General features: G+C 53.2%; 2 protein-coding genes across 4 annotated transcripts in view; both read right to left on the reverse strand.

The window, feature by feature from the left end:
- Window positions 1-19282, reverse strand: part of LOC135282169 (golgin subfamily A member 6-like protein 7) — a 69628-nt gene that overhangs the window by 25592 nt on the left and 24754 nt on the right. The gene's annotated exons all lie outside the window — the stretch shown is intronic.
- On the reverse strand, window positions 5-18280 carry LOC135282285 (myosin-1-like). Its single transcript, XM_064391915.1, has 19 exons — window positions 17865-18280; window positions 16899-16946; window positions 16521-16753; window positions 15912-16065; window positions 14430-14620; window positions 12916-13135; window positions 12173-12453; window positions 10827-10986; window positions 10032-10272; window positions 9283-9437; window positions 7997-8332; window positions 7148-7338; window positions 5633-5852; window positions 4890-5170; window positions 3544-3703; window positions 2758-2989; window positions 1990-2135; window positions 731-1049; window positions 5-51 (listed from the first exon to the last, which is right to left on the reverse strand). The coding sequence occupies exons 1-19, from the start codon at window positions 17877-17879 to the stop codon at window positions 5-7; spliced, it is 3630 nt and encodes a 1209-aa protein (XP_064247985.1). The 5' UTR covers window positions 17880-18280.

The following is a 19282-nucleotide window of genomic DNA, read 5'->3' on the forward strand; positions in this document are numbered from 1 at the left end:
CCAGCTAAGGTGCTCCAGAGACCAGCTCGATGACTCCTCCTCCTGGGAAACCTGCAAGTGGGACAAGGTACAGCTGGAGCCCTTCCTCGGGAGCCCTGTGCAGAGCCAGCCAGCGCCACCTCGCAGGCAGCCAGAGGACAAGGAGCACCTGTGCTCTGGGCTCCAAGTTTCACAGCATCTGCCCTATGCAGCTCTGATAGCCGGGGCTGCCAGAAGCCCCTGGCACTGTTACCTTGGAAGTGCTGTGTCAGGCCCTGCTGCCTTGCCTGGGCCCAGACTGCTCCTTCCCAACTAACATCCCTACTCAAATCTCTGTGTTGTCACCCAAAACCAATGCATCTTCCATAACTGCCAACACAATTTAGTCTAAGCACTAGGAATGCTGCTGATTTTCAGCCATTGATCCAAAACTCAACTCACTTTAGTCCATCACTCCAATCACCTGCTCTATTATTTCCCACACCAAACCCAAACCTCCACGTGTTGCAGCTCTTTGCATGGGTACAGGAGAAGCAGCTCCCTGTGCCCAGCTTTTGGCCTGGAGCTGATTTGAACAGCAAGCTCCAGAGCTGGATTGGTCATTCCAGGCGTGCCAGGAAACAATCAGGCAGTCAGTGGTCTCTGGCTGGAGCCAGGCAGACAGACAAGGCTGCCTGCTGCAGCCCGGGCTGCTTTACCCAAGCAGGCCTGCAGTGACAGGGACAGAGACCCACCTCTTCATGGGAAACACCACTGGAATAATTCAGGGGCACTGGAATGGACTGAAAGTCAATGCCTCTGCCTGCCTGGATCTTTCCTTTCAGGATGTCTAAGCGTTTCTTCAGAGCCCCTTTGGCAATTTCACTCTTGTTCAGTGCAGCACTCAGTATCTGAGCATACTCCCTCCATTTCTGCAAAGCAGCAGCCCCATGCTCCCACTCCTCCAGCTTGGTTTCCTTTTCAGTGCCCAGTTGTTGCATTTGTTCCTTTTGACTTTGCATGTCAGCTTCATGCATTTCATTCTCCTTTTCCAGATATCTCATGTGCTGCTGGTACAATTCCTGTTCATGCTGCCAAAAGAGGGAGAAAAAGGGTCACTCATTCCCTCTCAGTTTGCTTTTCATACCAGATCTGGACTCCAGCTGCAGGGGCAGGCACAGGCTGCCCCTCTCTCTCTCTCTGCCCCTCGTGATGCTGCAGACCTTTGCTGGGCCCCCTGGTGATGCTGCATCTTTCCCAGCTGGCTCAGCCCGTCCCAGCTTCCTTTCTGCCCTTCCCTGACCTCTTGCAGCTCCACTCCAGTGCTCCTTTGGGGAGGAGCTGCCAGAACTGCAGCCAGGATTTCAAGTCCACGCTAAGCAGGATTCAGGCAGTGCCAGGAGGATGTGCTCTCCATCAGGGAGGAAGGGAAGAGCAAACAGCCCCATCCTTTCCTTTCCTGGGGCTGGGCTGACAGGAGTGGTTTTCCACCTCTCCTGTGCAGAGTTTCCATGGCTCCATCCCCGAGAGCCCCACTGCCCTCTCTGGGAGCAGCAATGGCCAGATCAGTCTGTCATTCTCTGCTGCCACTCAGGACGAGTTGTGCCCTTGCAGGCACACGTCCTGATGTGGATCAGCATTTGGCTTTCCTCTCTTCTCTCCCCACTGGCTGCTCTCAGATGGCCAAGGCCAAACACCTCTCTATCAACAGCAAACTTGGGACTCTCCCCTCTCTTTCCAGATATTTAGAAATCCAAACATGGGCTTGGACACCGGGAATTCCCCAAACCATGCAATGTCAACAGAGACAGGGAGGACATTGAGAACTAAAGCTTCTAGGGCACAGAAGCCCAGCATGGAGGAAATGTAGCACCCTCAGCATTAACTGCCTTTGCCATGACTACAACATCTTTTCCTCCTTATTCAGAAGGATGCAATTAGAAAAGTTGAACGGGAAAAAGGTGCTCCTTAGAACTGGTAACACAAGGTCCAAACATAGCTGAGAAATGGCCCTTTGTGGCATCTGCCAACCTGAACATGGTTCCTTTCCTTCTCCAGGTTTTCCAGTTTCTTCTGCAGAGAGTGACGAAGAATCACATCCTCTTCCTTTTGGGCAATGGTGTCTTTCTTCTGGGAACATTCCAGAGAGATTTTCAGGTGTTCTGCCCTCAACATTGCTGCAGGAGGGAAGGGAAAGGAGGAGGGGAAAAGAAAAGTAAACTGATGTGCATCCTGCAGAGACAACAGCACTGTCTTCTCTAGCGGCCTGTGTTTGCCAGGCCCTACACCACAAAGGCTCCAAAGCTGACAGAAATTAAGGCAACTTCCCACCAGAGAAAAAAGGCAGGAATGAAAGGGGCAAGGTTGAGAGGGATAGGAACGTGTGTTTGCTCTTGGCCTTCTGCAGAGTGAGCAACCCAAGAGAGACAAAGGAGAGGGGATGCCTGTGCAGCCCTGCTCCAGAGAGGCCAATAGCCTGGAGGCTCTGGCAGGGCCTGGAGATTGGGGCAATGGAGCTGAGGCATCCAGCTACAGCTCCTCAGCACAGACATGGCACCTGAAAGGCACCAGCTGTGCACGGGATCAGCCCTAGCACAGCCAGATGGCACTGCCAGCCACAGCATCTTTCTCAAGAGAAAGCTTTCACTGGCACTTGGATGGATAAATCTCGGCTGGTTGTTTTTCCCCTTGGCCATCTCTGGCCATCTCTCCTTTTCCTCTCTAAGGCATCAGTAAGATCCCCAGGGGTGAGACAGCATGGGGCACTGGGTGGGAGAGGTGAAGCTGTGCCTTGCTCACTTTGCTCCAGCTGTTTCAGCAGCTCCTTATTGCGAGCCCTGAGATTGTCTCTCTCAGCCTGTCTCTTCCTCAGCTCCAGCTCCATGGCCTTACACTGTGAGGCAATGGCCTCTGCTCTTTCCTCAGAGCTCTGGAGCCTCACACACAGCTCAGACGCCTCAGTTGCCAGCTGCTTCTCTCGAGTTTCTTGGCAAGCTGCCTTCTCCCTCACTGCCTCCAGCAGGGCCCAGGCCTGGAAGATGGATGCACAGAGCCTCAGGGACAGGGCTGCGCCTGAGGCCATTGCGTGGCCAGTAGGGTGAACAACAAAGGAGAAATTTCTTCAAGCCAAGAACTGATGGCACAGAAGCAAGGATTGCAATGGATACCAATAGAGACAAAACAGGGAAGTGGAGGCAATGGGCATCCTTGGGCTGCAGCTCTGAACTGGCTGTGCTGGAAGTGCCCTGCCCAGCCTGCCACAGCCACGGCTGTGTCCCCACATTGCTCAGAGTCCGGCACAGGCACCAACTCTGTGTGGGACAACACTGCTAAGAGAGGGACAGAGAAGCTCCAGAGGAGTCTGCTGCTGCTTCTCCTGCCAGTTCTCCTGATGGGACCCAGGAGAGGATGGGGGAAATCTTCTGCAGCAGACAGCAGATCCAGCCTTGGCCTCAGGGTGCAGCAGCAGCCCCGGGCAGAACAGGGCAGCTGTGGATGCTGCTGGGAGGGGAAAGGGGTTGGGGCCTCCAAGGCAGAGGTGCTGCTGTGTGTCTGTGGAGAAGTGGATGCCAGTGCGCAGCTTACCCGGGTGTTGAGCGCCATCAATTCTCTTCTATGCTCAGAATAGAGCTGCTCTGTCTCCTGAAGAGCAGATTGACACTGAGATACAGAATTTTTCAGCACCATGTTCTGTTCTTCCAGTGTTCTAAGGCACAGGTTCTTTTCCTCCACAGTCAGAATCAGCCTAGAAGGGAAGCAAACAACTCATTACTATATGATATCACATTTTATGAACTCTTAGGACTGGCACCACCTCAGGTGGTGCTGCTCTGTCTGATGAGGTTTATCTAAACAACTTGGCTGTTTGTTTCCCCTGCAGTCCCAGCCCGGCATGTGCCTACTCTGCTTTTGTCCCTGAAAGAACAGGCAATTCCTGCCTACATGCCCTACCTTCCTATTGAGATGGCAATGTGAATACAAACCTAACAAAGTCTTGCAATGAAGACATTAGGGAAGAGCAACAATTTTCTTCTGACTAACCAGGCTCCAAGGCAGGGAGCTTTGGTCAGCATGGAAGAGACATTTCCTTCCCCCATCTTGCACATCCTCGTAGGAGGAGCAGCACCCTACAGCCAGGGGATCTCTGGCAAGTTCCCTAAGATTTACCAGCACCCATCCTGCTTTCAGCTGGAGAAAGAAAAGCCAAAGTGGCAACAGAGGCTTGGAGCACAACCTGATGGAAGATGCAGAAGGTTCGAGGCAAGCAGGAGCAACCTGCCTTTCCTTTGTCTTCTTCTTGGAAGAAGAATCCTGTGGCACTGAAGCCAGGCAGGACTTGATCAGCTGGAGGAGCCCCCCATACCTTGCTCCTGTTTCTTGCATTCTTTGCACAGTCAGAAATGCCTGGGACTGTGCAGGGTGGCAGGGACCCTGCTTGACTCCCTCCAGGCACCGGGGCACATTTGATGAGGAATGATGCAGCAGAGACATTCTTGTTTCTGGGCTGCCTCCGAGGGCAGTCTGGCCTAGATCAGCAATCAGGGCCTTAAGATGGTTCTGCCCAGAAACAGCATCAGATGCCAGGCTGATCCAGATCCCAAAGGCTTCAAGTTACAGGACCCAAGGTGGAGCTGATGGATGCATCCAACTCCTTCCAATGCAGCTCGGGCAGTGTCAACACACCCACCTATATAACACATTTACCACTAGAGGGAAAGGGCTACCCCAAAAGCCTTTCACTTCAGAAAAACTCTAACTGAACACTTAGAAAAAAATAAAATGAAAGACAACATCCAGGCAATGGGACGTGTCTGCATGGAGAGTTCAGAATCTGCCACTTGGGAAATGCAGCCAGAGCCCCTGGCAGGTGCAAAGATGGCAAAGAGGGAATCCATTCACCACAATCCAGAGTCCCACAGGCTTTCATTTACCTGGCTTTTTCCCTCTCTAGGGCATTGACGGAAGCCTGCAATTCTGAATTCTGCCGTGCCATTTCTTCCCACTGGATCCATTTGCTCTCCAAATACTCAGGATGCACTTGCAGCTCCTTGTTCCGATGTTCTGCCTCCTCCAGCAGCTTCTGGACATGCTCAACCTCTGAGAGCTTCTGCCTGGACTCTTGCTGGGCCTCCCTCACATCTTGCTGGGCTCTCTGCACAGTCTTTTCCTGGCACTCTCGGCAGGCTGCCAGCTGAGATGTCAACTCTGCCACCTCCAGTCAAACAGAACAAAGCAGTCAGAGGCCACAGCCACAGCTTGTCACTGTCAGCCACAGCACAGGCTGTGAGCAAAGGCAGAGGACAACTCTGCATTTCCCCCTGTCCTGACAGCCCCAGATTCACAAAGGATATGGCCAACTTGTTTCAGTCTCTAAGTGGCCCACCACCAAGGGCACCGGAAAAAGCACCTGCCAAACCAAGGCTAGCAAGAAGAGGCCAGCAGGAATCCATGCTGATGGTTGCTGGCCAACAGGGCAGAGGACGAGCCCAGCTGTCCAGAGCAGCAGCTGACATTCAGCAGAGCACTGAGTGTCCTTCAGAGCAGCTGCCATGGAGCCCCCAGAGCACGAGACAGCCCCAGGGCTCCCCCCTGCAGCTGCTACTCTGCCATGGAAAAGCAAGAAGGCCACAGACCCCTCACTGCATGTCTGCAGTGCCAGTGCTCCTTCACTCACCTGCTTTTGTAGAGCCTCTCTATAGGCAAGGACGAGATTAATTTCCTGTTTGAGGCCTTGCAGCTCTTCCTTGTGCCTCCTCTGTGCTGCCTGGACTTCACTGCGAGCTTCCTGCAGCTCAGCTTGCAGCTCTGCCTCCACACGCTTCCTGCTCATCTCCAGCTGAGCTATCTGCTGCTGAGCAGCAAACAGCCTGGATTCCAGGCTCTCCTTTGCTGACCTACAAGTTGCAAATACAGAGAGACATGAGTTGCTTGCTCCAGACACCCACTGCTGGATATTCCAGGATGACGTGGCTCAATATCCCCACACCTGAGTATGGAAAATGGGACACCTGGAAACTGGTCCAGAGAAGGCACATCTGTGCCATTTCAAGAGAGAGCAGGGCCCTCTGAGGGACTGCCCAGGCCTCCCTTATGGCCTGGCACAGCACAGACTGCCCAGCCCAACTTGGCCTCCACAGCCAAACCTTCCGTTGCTGTTCCTGACCTATGACACTGGCTAGCTGTGCCCAAACAGGCTGGAGCGACGAGCAAAAGCCCAGCCCCTGCTCACAGCCCTTCTCCCATCAGCACTTCCAAGCTGCTCTGCTGGGGGACACAACAGACTCTTGTCCTGGCTGAATCCTGACTTTTTACTGTTCTTGATAATGGATATGAAGGCACATCATCTTCCAGACACCCGGTATTTAAGAGGCTTCAGAACTACTTTGCATGACAGTAAAATCTCATGGTCATGGCAGCACTTGTAAAAAATCGGCAAATATCTTTGTCTGAATGACAACTTCCTAAATGCAGAGACTGCAGTTTCAACTCCTGCAAGGTCATGGAGTAGACCTGCTGCCTTTATTTTAGTGTTGCTGGCCACGCAGGCAGTAGCCCAAGGGACTTGTCCTTCCTGGCAGAGTGAGAGGGACCATCCAAAGGGACCTTGGCCGGTTTGGCAGCTGGCTGCCCATCAACAATCAGCAAGAATCCCCAGAGGCTGTTGAGAATTCCAAAGAGCTTTCCCTGCTGTTCTCTAACTAGCTCCAGGTCCTGTCCCACACTTGTCAAGAGTGTGCTGGGAAGCAGAAATGGCTCAAGATTTTCAGCAGGAGCCTCTGGCTTCACCCTGAATGGCAGCGTGCTACTCCCAGCGTGCCAAGGGAAGAGCCTGGAATGCTGAAGGTGAAGCTTCAGTTCTGAAGATCAGGATCATGTCAAGCTACTCAGAAAGGAACAAGGGATGCCCAGAATGCCCAGAAGAAGCAGCCAAACCCAAGAGAAACTTGAGGTTTCACTCAGCATCTGCATGGTTTAACTACTGCTCAGTTCAGGGCTGGCTGGATTGCTTTTGACTTCCCACAGGAGTTGCTCAGCAGCACAAAGAGGAGCCCAAGGCTCACAAGAGCTTTGCTGGCTTTAGTCGTCAGAAAAATAACCTTCACATTGTGGCTTTTTTCTTCTTGAGATTCTTCCATATTCTGTCCACGGCATGTAAAAACATCTGAAAAGGCTCAGCTCCTGCCTTTACCTGGTCTCTGCCAGCTGCCTGGAAAGGTCTTGTTGGAGCCACTCTGTGGCTGCCAGTCGGCCCTCAAGCTCAGCCTTCTGGCCCAGCAGCTCCTCCTCTCTGCATGCCTGGGCTGCTGCGTGCCCTTGGTCAGAGGATTCCCAGCTCAGCTGCTCCAGAGACCAGCTCGATGACTCCTCCTCCTGGGAAACCTGCAAGTGGGACAAGGTACAGCTGGAGCCCTTCCTCGGGAGCCCTGTGCAGAGCCAGCCAGCGCCACCTCGCAGGCAGCCAGAGGACAAGGAGCACCTGTGCTCTGGGCTCCAAGTTTCACAGCATCTGCCCTATGCAGCTTGATAGCCTGGGCTGCCAGAAGCCCCTGGCACTGTTACCTTGGAAGTGCTGTGTCAGGCCCTGCTGCCTTACCTGGGCCCAGACTGCTCCTTCCCAACAAACATCCCTACTCCAAACTCTGTGTTGTCACCCAAAAACACTGCCTCTTCCACAGTTGCAGATACAATGTACTCTGAGCACCAGGAGTGTAACTGATTTTCAGCCATTGATCCAAAACTCAACTCACTTTAGTCCATCACTCCAATCACCTGCTCCATTACTTCCCACACCCAATCCAAACCCCCATGGGTTGCCTCCCCTAGCACTGGCACAGGAGAAGCAGCTGCCCATGCCACAGCTTTTGGCCTGGAGCTGATTTGAACAGCAAGCTCCAGAGCTGGATTGTTCATTCCAGGCATGCCAGGAAACAGGCAGTCAGTGGTCTCTGGCTGGAGCCAGGCAGACAGACAAGGCTGCCTGCTGCAGCCCGGGCTGCTTTACCCAAGCAGGCCTGCAGTGACAGGGACAGAAACCCACCTCTTCATGGGAAACACCACTGGAATAATTCAGGGACACTGGACTGGACTGAAAGCCAATGCCTCTGCCTGCCTGGATCTTTCCTTTCAGGATGTCCAAGCGTTTCTTCAGAGCCCCTTTGGCAATGTCACTCTTGTTCAGTGCAGCACTCAGTACTTGAGTGTTGTCTCTTAATTTCTTCAAAGCAGCAGCCCCATGCTCCAACTCCTCTGGCATGTCTTCCCTCTCCACTTCCAATTCTTGAGTATTTTCCTCATCATTTGGCATCTCAGGTGCAGGCATTTCATTCTCCTTTTCCAGGTATCTCATGTGCTGCTGGTACAATTCCTGTTCATGCTGCCAAAAGAGGGAGAAAAAGGGTCACTCATTCCCTCTCTCAGTTTGCTTTTCATACCAGATCTGGACTCCAGCTGCAGGGGCAGGCACAGGCTGCCCCTCTCTCTCTCTCTCTCTGCCCCTCGTGATGCTGCAGACCTTTGCTGGGCCCCCTGGTGATGCTGCATCTTTCCCAGCTGGCTCAGCCCGTCCCAGCTTCCTTTCTGCCCTTCCCTGACCTCTTGCAGCTCCACTCCAGTGCTCCTCTGGGGAGGAGCTGCCAGAACTGCAGCCAGGATTTCAAGTCCACGCTAAGCAGGATTCAGGCAGTGCCAGGAGGATGTGCTCTCCATCAGGGAGGAAGGGAAGAGCAAACAGCCCCATCCTTTCCTTTCCTGGGGCTGGGCTGACAGGAGTGGTTTTCCACCTCTCCTGTGCAGAGTTTCCATGGCTCCATCCCCGAGAGCCCCACTGCCCTCTCTGGGAGCAGCAATGGCCAGATCAGTCTGTCATTCACTGCTGCCACTCAGGACGAGTTGTGCCCTTGCAGGCACACGTCCTGATGTGGATCAGCATTTGGCTTTCCTCTCTTCTCTCCCCACTGGCTGCTCTCAGATGGCCAAGGCCAAACACCTCTCTATCAACAGCAAACTTGGGACTCTCCCCTCTCTTTCCAGATATTTAGAAATCCGAACATGGGTTTGGACACCAGCAATTCCCCAAACCATGCAATGTCAACAGAGACAGTGAGGACATTGAGAACTAAAGCTTCTTGGGCACAGAAGCCCAGCATGGAGGAAATGTAGCACCCTCAGCATTAACTGGATTTTACATGACTACAACATCTTTTCCTCCTTATTCAGAAGGATGCAATTAGAAGTTTTAAAAAGGAAAAAGTACTCCTTAGAACTACTAACACAAGGTCCAAACATAGCCAGGAAAGAGCTTTTTGTAGCATCTGCCAATCTCACCAGCACATCCTTCCTTTCCTTCTCCAGGTTTTCCAATTTCCTCTTCAGAGATGCCACTTCCTGACGAAGAGTCACAGCCTCTTCCTGCCTTTCCGTGGCTTCTTTGTCCAGGAGAATTTGGCGAGAGATGTGCATGGCTTCTGCCTGCACCCACTCTGCAGCAGGGAAGGGGAGAGGAGAAGGGGACAAGCAAAGCAAAGGCAAACTGATGTGCATCCTGCAGTGACAACAGCACTGTCTTCGCTACCTGCCTGTGTTTGCCAGGCTTTAAGCCCACAAAGGCTCCAAAGCTGCAGAAATTAAGGCAACTTCCCACCAGGGAAAAAAAGCAGGAATGAAAGGGACAAGGTTGAGAGGAATAGCAGAGTGATCAATCCAAGACATACAAAGGAGAGGGGATGCCTGTGCAGCCCTGCTCCAGAGAGGCCAATAGCCTGGAGGCTCTGGCAGGGCCTGGAGATTGGGGCAATGGAGCTGAGGCATCCAGCTACAGCTCCTCAGCACAGACACGGCACCTGAAAGGCACCAGCTGTGCACGGGATCAGCCCCAGCACAGCCAGATGGCACTGCCAGCCACAGCATCTTTCTCAAGAGAAAGCTTTCACTGGCACTTGGATGGATAAATCTCCTGCTGGTTGTTTTTCTCCCTCTCTGCCATTTCAGGGCAGTGCGGTTTTCCTCTGCATGGGATCAGAGATCCCCAGGGGTGAGACAGCATGGGGCAGTGGGTGGGAGAGGTGAAGCTCTACCTTTCTCACATTGCTCCAGCTGTTTCAGCAGTTCCTGATTGCGAGCCCTGAGATTGTCTCTCTCAGCCCGTGTCTTCTGCAGCTCCAGCTCCATGGCCTTACACTGTGTTGCCATGGCCTCTGCTCTTTCCTCAGAGCTCTGGAGCCTCACACACAGCTCAGACGCCTCAGTTGCCAGCTGCTTCTCTCGAGTTTCTTGGCAAGCTGCCTTCTCCCTCACTGCCTCCAGCAGGGCCCAGGCCTGGAAGATGGATGCACAGAGCCTCAGGGACAGGGCTGCGCCTGAGGCCATTGCGTGGCCAGTAGGGTGAACAACAAAGGAGAAATTTCTTCAAGCCAAGAACTGATGGCACAGAAGCAAGGATTGCAATGGAGACCAATAGAGACAAAACAGGGAAGTGGAGGCAATGGGCATCCTTGGGCTGCAGCTCTGAACTGGCTGTGCTGGAAGTGCCCTGCCCAGCCTGCCACAGCCACGGCTGTGTCCCCACATTGCTCAGAGTCCGGCACAGGCACCAACTCTGTGTGGGACAACACTGCTAAGAGAGGGACAGAGAAGAACCAGAGGAGTCTGCTGCTGCTTCTCCTGCCAGATCTCCTGATGGGACCCAGGAGAGGATGGGGGAAATCTTCTGCAGCAGACAGCAGATCCAGCCTTGGCCTCAGGGTGCAGCAGCAGCCCTGGGCAGAACAGGGCAGCTGTGGATGCTGCTGGGAGGGGAAAGGGGTTGGGGCCTCCAAGGCAGAGGTGCTGCTGTGTGTCCCTGGAGAAGTGGATGCCAGTGCGCAGCTTACCCGGGTGTTGAGCGCCATCAATTCTCTTCTATGCTCAGAATAGAGCTGCTCTGTCTCCTGAAGAGCAGATTGACACTGAGATACAGAATTTTTCAGCACCATGTTCTGTTCTTCCAGTGTTCTAAGGCACAGGTTCTTTTCCTCCACAGTCAGAATCAGCCTAGAAGGGAAGCAAACAACTCATTACTATATGATATCACATTTTATGAACTCTTAGGACTGGCACCACCTCAGGTGGTGCTGCTCTGTCTGATGAGGTTTATCTAAACAACTTGGCTGTTTGTTTCCCCTGCAGTCCCAGCCCAGCATGTGCCTACTCTGCTTTTGTCCCTGAAAGAACAGGCAGTTCCTGCCTACATGCCCTACCTTCCTATTGAGATGGCAATGTGAATACAAACCTAACAAAGTCTTGCAATGAAGACATTAGGGGAGAGCAACAATTTTCTTCTCGCTAACCAGGCTTCAAGGCAGGGAGCTTTGGTCAGCATGGAAGAGACATTTCCTTCCCCCATCTTGCACATCCACGTAGGAGGAGCAGCACCCTACAGCCAGGGGATCTCTGGCAAGTTCCCTAAGATTTACCAGCACCCATCCTACTTTCAGCTGGAGAAAGAAAAGCCAAAGTGGCAACAGAGGCTTGGAGCACAACCTGATGGAAGATGCAGAAGGTTCCAGGCAAGCAGGAGCAGCCTGCCTTTCCTTTGTCTTCTTCTTGGAAGAAGAATCCTGTGGCACTGAAGCCAGGCAGGACTTGATCAGCTGGAGGAGCCCCCCATACCTTGCTCCTGTTTCTTGCATTCTTTGCACAGTCAGAAATGCCTGGGACTGTGCAGGGTGGCAGGGACCCTGCTTGACTCCCTCCAGGCACCGGGGCACATTTGATGAGGAATGATGCAGCAGAGACATTCTTGTTTCTGGGCTGCCTCCGAGGGCAGTCTGGCCTAGATCAGCAATCAGGGCCTTAAGATGGTTCTGCCCAGAAACAGCATCAGATGCCAGGCTGATCCAGATCCCAAAGGCTTCAAGTTACAGGACCCAAGGTGGAGCTGATGGATGCATCCAACTCCTTCCAATGCAGCTCGGGCAGTGTCAACACACCCACCTATATAACACATTTACCACTAGAGGGAATGGGCTACCCCAAAAGCCTTTCACTTCAGAAAAACTCTAACGGAAGGCTTAGAAAAAAATAAAATGAAAGACAACATCCAGGCAATGGGACGTGTCTGCACGGAGAGTTCAGAATCTGCCACTTGGGAAATGCAGCCAGAGCCCCTGGCAGGTGCAAAGATGGCAAAGAGGGAATCCATTCACCACAATCCAGAGTCCCACAGGCTTTCATTTACCTGGCTTTTTCCCGCTCTAGGGCATTGACGGAAGCCTGCAATTCTGAATTCTGCTGTGCCACTTCTTCCCACTGGATCCATTTGCTCTCCAAGTAGTCCAGATGTGCTTGCAGCTCCTTGTTCCAATGTTCTGCCTCCTCCAGCAGCTTCTGGACATGCTCAACCTCCGAGAGCTTCTGCCTGGACTCTTGCTGGGCCTCCCTCACATCTTGCTGGGCTCTCTGCACAGTCTTTTCCTGGCACTCTCGGCAGGCTGCCAGCTGAGATGTCAACTCTGCCACCTCCAGTCAAACAGAACAAAGCAATCAGAGGCCACAGCCACAGCTTGTCACTGTCAGCCACAGGACAGGCTGTGAGCAAAGGTAAAGGACAACTCTGCATTTCCCCCTGTCCTGAGAGCCCCAGATTCACAAAGGATATGGCCAACTTGTTCCAGTCTCTAAGTGGCCCACCACCAAGGGCACCGGAAAAAGCACCTGCCAAACCAGGGCTAGCAAGAAGAGGCCAGCAGGAATCCATGCTGATGGTTGCTGGCCAACAGGGCAGTGGACGAGCCCAGCTGTCCAGAGCAGCAGCTGACATTCAGCAGAGCACTGAGTGTCCTTCAGAGCAGCTGCCATGGAGCCCCCAGAGCACGAGACAGCCCCAGGGCTCCCCCCTGCAGCCGCTGCTCTGCCATGGAAAAGCAAGAAGGCCACAGACCCCTCACTGCATGTCTGCAGTGTCACTGCTCCTTCACTCACCTGCTTTTGTAGAGCCTCTCTATGGGCAAGGACGAGATTAATTTCCTTTTTGAGGCCTTGCAGCTCTGCCTTGTGCCTCCTCTGTGCTGCCTGGACTTCTCTGTGAGCTTTCTGCAGCTCAGCTTGCAGCTCTGCCTCCACACGCTTCCTGCTCATCTCCAGCTGAGCTATCTGCTGCTGAGCAGCAAACAGCTTGGATTCCAGGCTCTCCTTTGCTGACCTGCAAGTTGCAAATATGGAGAGACATGAGTTGCTTGCTCCAGACAGCCACAGCTGGATATTCCAGGATGACGTGGCTCAAGATCCCCACACCTGAGTATGGAAAATGGGTCACCTGGAAACTGGTCCAGAGAAGGCACATCTGTGCCATTTCAAGAGAGAGCAGGGCCCTCTGAGGGACTGCCCAGGCCTCCCTTATGGCCTGGCACAGCACAGACTGCCCAGCCCAACTTGGCCTCCACAGCCAAACCTTCCGTTGCTGTTCCTGACCTATGACACTGGCTAGCTGTGCCCAAACAGGCTGGAGCGACGAGCAAAAGCCCAGCCCCTGCTCACAGCCCTTCTCCCATCAGCACTTCCAAGCTGCTCTGCTGGGGGGACACAACAGACTCTTGTCCTGGCTGAATCCTGACTTTTACTGTTCTTGATAATGGACATGAAGGCACATCATCTTCCAGACACCCGGCATTTAAGAGGCTTCAGAACTATTTGCATGACAGTAAAATCTCATGGTCATGGCAGCACTTGTAAAAAATCGGCAAATATCTTTGTCTCAATGACAACTTGCTGAATGCAGAGATTGCAGTTTCAACTCTTGCAAGGTCATGGAGTAGACCTGCTGCCTTTATTTTAGTGTTGCTGGCCATGCAGGCAGTAGCCCAAGGGACTTGTCCTTCCTGACAGAGTGAGAGGGACCATCCAAAGGGACCTTGGCCGGTTTGGCAGCTGGCTGCCCATCAACAATCAGCAAGAATCCCCAGAGGCTGTTGAGAATTCCAAAGAGCTTTCCCTCCTGTTCTCTAACCAGCTCCAGGTCCTGTCCCACGCTTCTCAAGAGTGTGCTGGGAAGCAGAAATGGCTCAAGATTTTCAGCAGGAGCCTCTGGCTTCACCCTGAATGGCAGCGTGCTACTCCCAGCGTGCCAAGGGAAGAGCCTGGAATGCTGAAGGTGAAGCTTCAGTTCTGAAGATCAGGATCATGTCAAGCTACTCAGAAAGGAACAAGGGATGCCCAGAATGCCCAGAAGAAGGAGCCAAATCTAAGAGAAACTTGAGGTTTCACTCCGCATCTGCATGGTTTAACTACTGCTCAGTTCAGGGCTGGCTGGATTGCTTTTGACTTCCCACAGGAGTTGCTCAGCAGCACAAAGAGGAGCCCAAGGCTCACAAGAGCTTTGCTGGCTTTAGGTGGCCGAAAAATAACCTTCACATTGTGGCTTTTTTCTTCTTGAGATTCTTCCATATTCTGTCCATGGCATGTAAAAACATCTGAAAAGGCTCAGCTCCTGCCTTTACCTGGTCTCTGCCAGCTGCCTGGAAAGGTCTTGTTGGAGCCACTCTGTGGCTGCCAGTCGGCCCTCAAGCTCAGCCTTCTGGCCCAGCAGCTCCTCCTCTCTCCATGCCTGGGTTGCTGCGTGCCCTTGGTCAGAGGATTCCCAGCTCAGCTGCTCCCGAGAGCAGCTCGATGGCTCTTCCTCCTGGGAAACCTGCAAGTGGGACAAGGTACAGCTGGAGCCCTTCCTCGGGAGCCCTGTGCAGAGCCAGCCAGCGCCACCTCGCAGGCAGCCAGAGGACAAGGAGCACCTGTGCTCTGGGCTCCAAGTTTCACAGCATCTGCCCTATGCAGATCTGATAGCCTGGGCTGCCAGAAGCCCCTGGCACTGTTACCTTGGAAGTGCTGTGTCAGGCCCTGCTGCCTTGCCTGGGCCCAGACTGCTCCTTCCCAACAAACATCCCTATTCCAAACTCCATGTTTTCTTACAAAAACATCTTCCACAACTGCCACTTGGCTAACAAAATTTCCCTCTGGATCTATTTCAGTGATGGACATTTTCAGGGAGACTGGGGAAGACAATTTTCGTTTGTGAGTGAAGGGAGAATATGCAGCATTTCCTCTTTCAGGAACAAAACCCACCTCCAAGCATATTCAAAGCCACTCTGCAAGGAGAGGATGCTTGGAAGGGAAACAGCTCTTGTGCTGGGCAGACATTTAGTGACTGATGGACGTCTGGCTGATGTGGCCAAAGCACAACCTCTGCTGTTCATTTGCCACACCTACCACATTGCCCAGACCTGAGACTGCCTGACAGAGACCATCAGAAACAAAGCCTTCTCTTGCAGCTATTCTGTAACACCCAATCCAAACCTGCTCTGGCACAGCTTGGGGCTCTTTCCCCTTCTCCTGGCCCTTGTTCCCTGGAAGCAGAGCCTGACCCTCACCTCACTGCAGCTTCCTGTCACAGGGAGTTGTAGAGAGCAAGAAGGTGCCCCCTGAGCCTCCTTTTCTCCAGGCTGAGCCCACCAGCTCCCTCAGTCACTCGTGGTCACATCTGTGCTCCAGACCCTTCCCCTGCTCTCTTCCCTGTATTAGAGGCTCTGTGGCTGCCCAAAGCAAGACAATTTGCCAAATCATGCAACACTTTGCTGATGAACATGCATATCCCTGGCTGAGGAATGCGTGTGCCATCTTGAGCCAGGTGTGCACAGCAGTGTGCCTGTCTTCTACTGCCAGAAACAGCATCTGGGCTGATCTGGCTGCCTCAACTCCCACTCTCACAGGAGCTGCCTAGCAATAAGGTGTTCAGAGCCGTGCTAACATCATCCCTCTTGCTCCAGCAGATCCCTCTGAAGCTGCAAGTCCTCCAACGTCTGCCTCTTGACTTCCAGCTGGCTCTGCAATGATGGCTCTTCTCCCTTGAGTGCAGCCAAGTCCTCCACTGCACAAGAAGGAGCAAGAGAAGTTTCCAAGGGAAAACCAGTGTCATTTCCAAAACCAACCTCCATCCAGTCCTGCTGCTCTGCCTTTTCCTCCTGGGCTGACGCTTCCTTCCGCTGTTTGGTGTTCTGCTGGTGCAGACGCAAGGCTCCTGGCTCCGGGATTCCAGTGCATTGCAGCAGCATTTCCCTGGACTTCTCAAGGTTTGCACAGTCACTGCAGAGACAAGGCTCAGTCAGAAGAACCAAGAGGCCTGAAGAGTCAGCAATGCCATTCTCAGCACTCCAGGATGGAGCTGGGAGCAGTGGGCTAAGGAAGACCTTGCTCTTTCCCTCCCAAGGAAATCCTCCAGGGACAAAGGGAAAGGAAGGCAGGAATTTGCCTTCCTTCAGTGAGAAGCAGGGGCTGGGCAGGGGTGCACAAAGAACAGAATTCAGGGAAGCAAGACAGTGAGAAGAAGGAGTCTTCTATTTCAACATGGCTCTGCATCTCCCAGACAGCCTAGGGAGTCACAGTAGAGCATGAAAAACCCAGACAGGATGAGGCTCAAGGGCCACACTGAGGCCTACACATGGTAGGCAGGTGATTTCTTCACCTAGGACACCTCTGACCTCCCAGACCTGGAAGCAGATTGCCTCTGGAACACAGGAGGGGGAGGAGGAAATGCTCACCTTCTGATTTCTTCTAGCAGAGTGTCTATGAGCTGGTATTGGCCTCTGATCCTCTGGGTACTCTCCTCCATTTGATCAAATTGTTGCCACATGCGCACACAATTCTCTGTAGCTTCCCGAACCAATTGACAGGGATGCTGTTTGTCAGTGGATGTCTGAGTTGAGAGGATGTTCCCAGGATTGTCGGTGCAGATGTTGGAATTGGCCATGCTGTCACGGTTGTCTACCAGCACCTGAAAGCCCACATCCAGCTGTTAGTCAGGTATTCTGTTCCTCTTGCAAAGTAGCACTGAGATGCCTCTTCTGATCCCACAAGAGCCAGTGTCCATTCATGGAGAAGCAGTTTCCAAATGCCAGCCAGCTCAGCACTTTACTCACCTCAGGGGCTCTGGAGGAACGTCCCTGGTGAGAAAGCCCTCGAGCTCCCTGCAAGGGCACAGGGAAGAGCACACTCAGACTGCATGGCTGCCCCTCAGGCAGTTGCCTCTAAGTGCTTTCCAGCCTATCCCAGAGCACAGCAATTCCAGCTGAGCTCTTCCTCCCCTCCTTGGCAATATCTTCAGCCCAGTACTTTGACAGCAGCACAAACAAACATGCTGGAAGGTGTCTCTTTACTTGTAAGAACACCAGAAGGGGAGTTGCCCAGAGCCCAATCCAACCTGGCCATGAACACTCCCAGGGATCCAGGAGCAGCCACAGCTTCTCTGGGCAGCCTGTGCCAGGGCCTCAGCACCCTCAGAGGGCAGAATTCCCTCCCAACATCCCATCCATCCCTGAGCTGTCTTGGTTAGAATCCTTCTCCTGTCCCTGCAAGCCCCTGGCTTAATTCCCTCTCCAGCTCACTTGCAGCCCTTTCATGCATTGCAAGGGGCTCTAAGGTCACCCTGGAACCTTCTCCAGCCTGGACAACCCCAACTCTTGCATCCGTTTCCCTTGGCAAACGCGCTCCAGCCCTTGGAGCATCTTCCTGTCATCCTTGTAGCCTCCTCTGCGCCACTGGGAGATGTCTGGGAGAAACCCATTCTTGACTCTGGGAAGTGCTGAGGACACACTGTAATTTGGGTGAGGGGAAGGCAATGAAAACTGCTCTCTTGTTTGTGCCTGTGGCCTCCAGTGGGACAAGGACAGAGGAGGAGATGTGGCTGTGCTCTGGGATGGCCAGGAGCCCCCTATTCCCTCCCAGGGCTGTCCCCAGGGCAAGCACCAAAGCTGCCGCCAGCTCTGCAACAGCCAACCGTTAATCCCTTGCTATTGCCAAAGGGAACTGTTCCCCGAGGCACAGCCCAGGCCCACCCAGGCCCCTGCTGGCCTTGGCACAAGGAGAGCAGTGGCTTTCTCACTCACCCGCCGGGTCTCCATCTGCCCCTTCCACAAGAAGCGAGAAAATACCAGTGACCAAAGGCCCTTGGTCTTGGCAGGGCTTAAACCCCAGTGACCAAAGGCCCTTGGCCTTGGCAGGGTTCAAACCCCAAGATCCAAAGGCCCTTGGCCTTTGCAGGGTTCAAACCCCGATATCCAAAGGCCCTTGGCCTTTCTAGGGTCTAAACCCCAGTGACCAAAGGCCCTTGGCCTTTGCAAGATGTAAACACCAATATTCAAAGGTTCTTGGCCTTTGCAGGGTCAATAGCACAATATCAAAGTGCCGTTGGCCTTTGCAAGGTCCAAGCCCCAAAATTCACGAGCTGTTGACAGCTCCAGGGTCCAAACCCCAATAGCCAGGAGCTGCTGCTTGTTGCCAGGATGCAAGCCCCAACATTCCATGGCCTTTGTGATGGCTGCCAGGATGCAAGCCCCAACATTCCATGGCTTTTGTGATGGTCCCAAGAGCACCATTCCAGGGGCTGTTGGAGGGGCCCTCCCTGGCTCTCCCCCCATCCCAGCTCTCTGCTGGTCCTGGCACTGGCCCTGCCTCCCCTGGGTCCCCAGAGCCCTCCTGGGCTGCTGGGCAGGGACCTGGCTCATAACAGGAGTTCAAAGTTGCTGCTCCAGACAGTTTTGAAGGCTCAGCATTCTCAAGGCCTGCAGGCTCTTTAGGGATGCTCTTAGTTCCTGAGTCACGGGAATTCTTCTGTCTTCCCTGACAAAGGGCACATGGAAGAAAAAGCCCAAAAAGGCTCTTGGTGCTTACAGATATTCATGGGAAGTCAAGCTTTGCCTTTAGAACAGCCAGATGAGGAGGAAAAATGGTGTTTCAGGGGCTTTTCAAATTTCAACAGAGAAATGCCAGTGTTTAAGGCTCATAGAAAAGATTAAGAACACTGAGACAACCACAAGTGCATTTTTTATCTCTACTCTCTGTTTGGCAATATATCACTAGGTCTTGTAGGCAGATGAAAAGCCTTGCTGTTTACATCACAGATTCCTCACTAGGAACAGATCTTCAAGAACCAAATGGGTCTGCTTGCAGAAGCTTTGGCAGGTATTTTTTGCCCTCATCTTCCACAGTATTCATCTGTGTACTAGGGAGGATTTTTGTGCCCCAGTTGACAGGAATTGGCTTCTGAGCAGGGCACAAATCCTGCGTGGAAGAGAAGAGCTGCACCTGCCTTCTGTAAGGCCTGTCTCTCCAGAGACAGATGGCCCAAGGATGTCACTGCCAAGTTAAGATTCAGAGACCAATGCAGCTTCAAGTCTCTGCTTCACAAGAGCAGCTTTGGGCTCCTTCAGCACAGCTGCAAAGGAGCAGGACAGCTCCTGGTGAAGGTGTCACAGCTCCAGCCTGGTCCTTGCACAGCTCTCAGTGTAGTTCTGCTGGTGCTGTC

This window comes from Passer domesticus, chromosome 16, assembly GCF_036417665.1.
Source record: "Passer domesticus isolate bPasDom1 chromosome 16, bPasDom1.hap1, whole genome shotgun sequence".
In the NCBI taxonomy this organism is placed as follows: Eukaryota; Metazoa; Chordata; class Aves; order Passeriformes; family Passeridae; genus Passer; species Passer domesticus.

Coding starts and splice junctions, on each gene's coding strand:
- LOC135282285 (XM_064391915.1), bottom strand. Junction 16,754..16,898: donor GTTCCTCCAGAGCCCCTGAG/GTGAGTAAAGTG, acceptor GTGGGCTTTCAG/GTGCTGGTAGACAACCGTGA. Junction 10,273..10,826: donor TGATGGCGCTCAACACCCGG/GTAAGCTGCGCA, acceptor TCCATCTTCCAG/GCCTGGGCCCTGCTGGAGGC.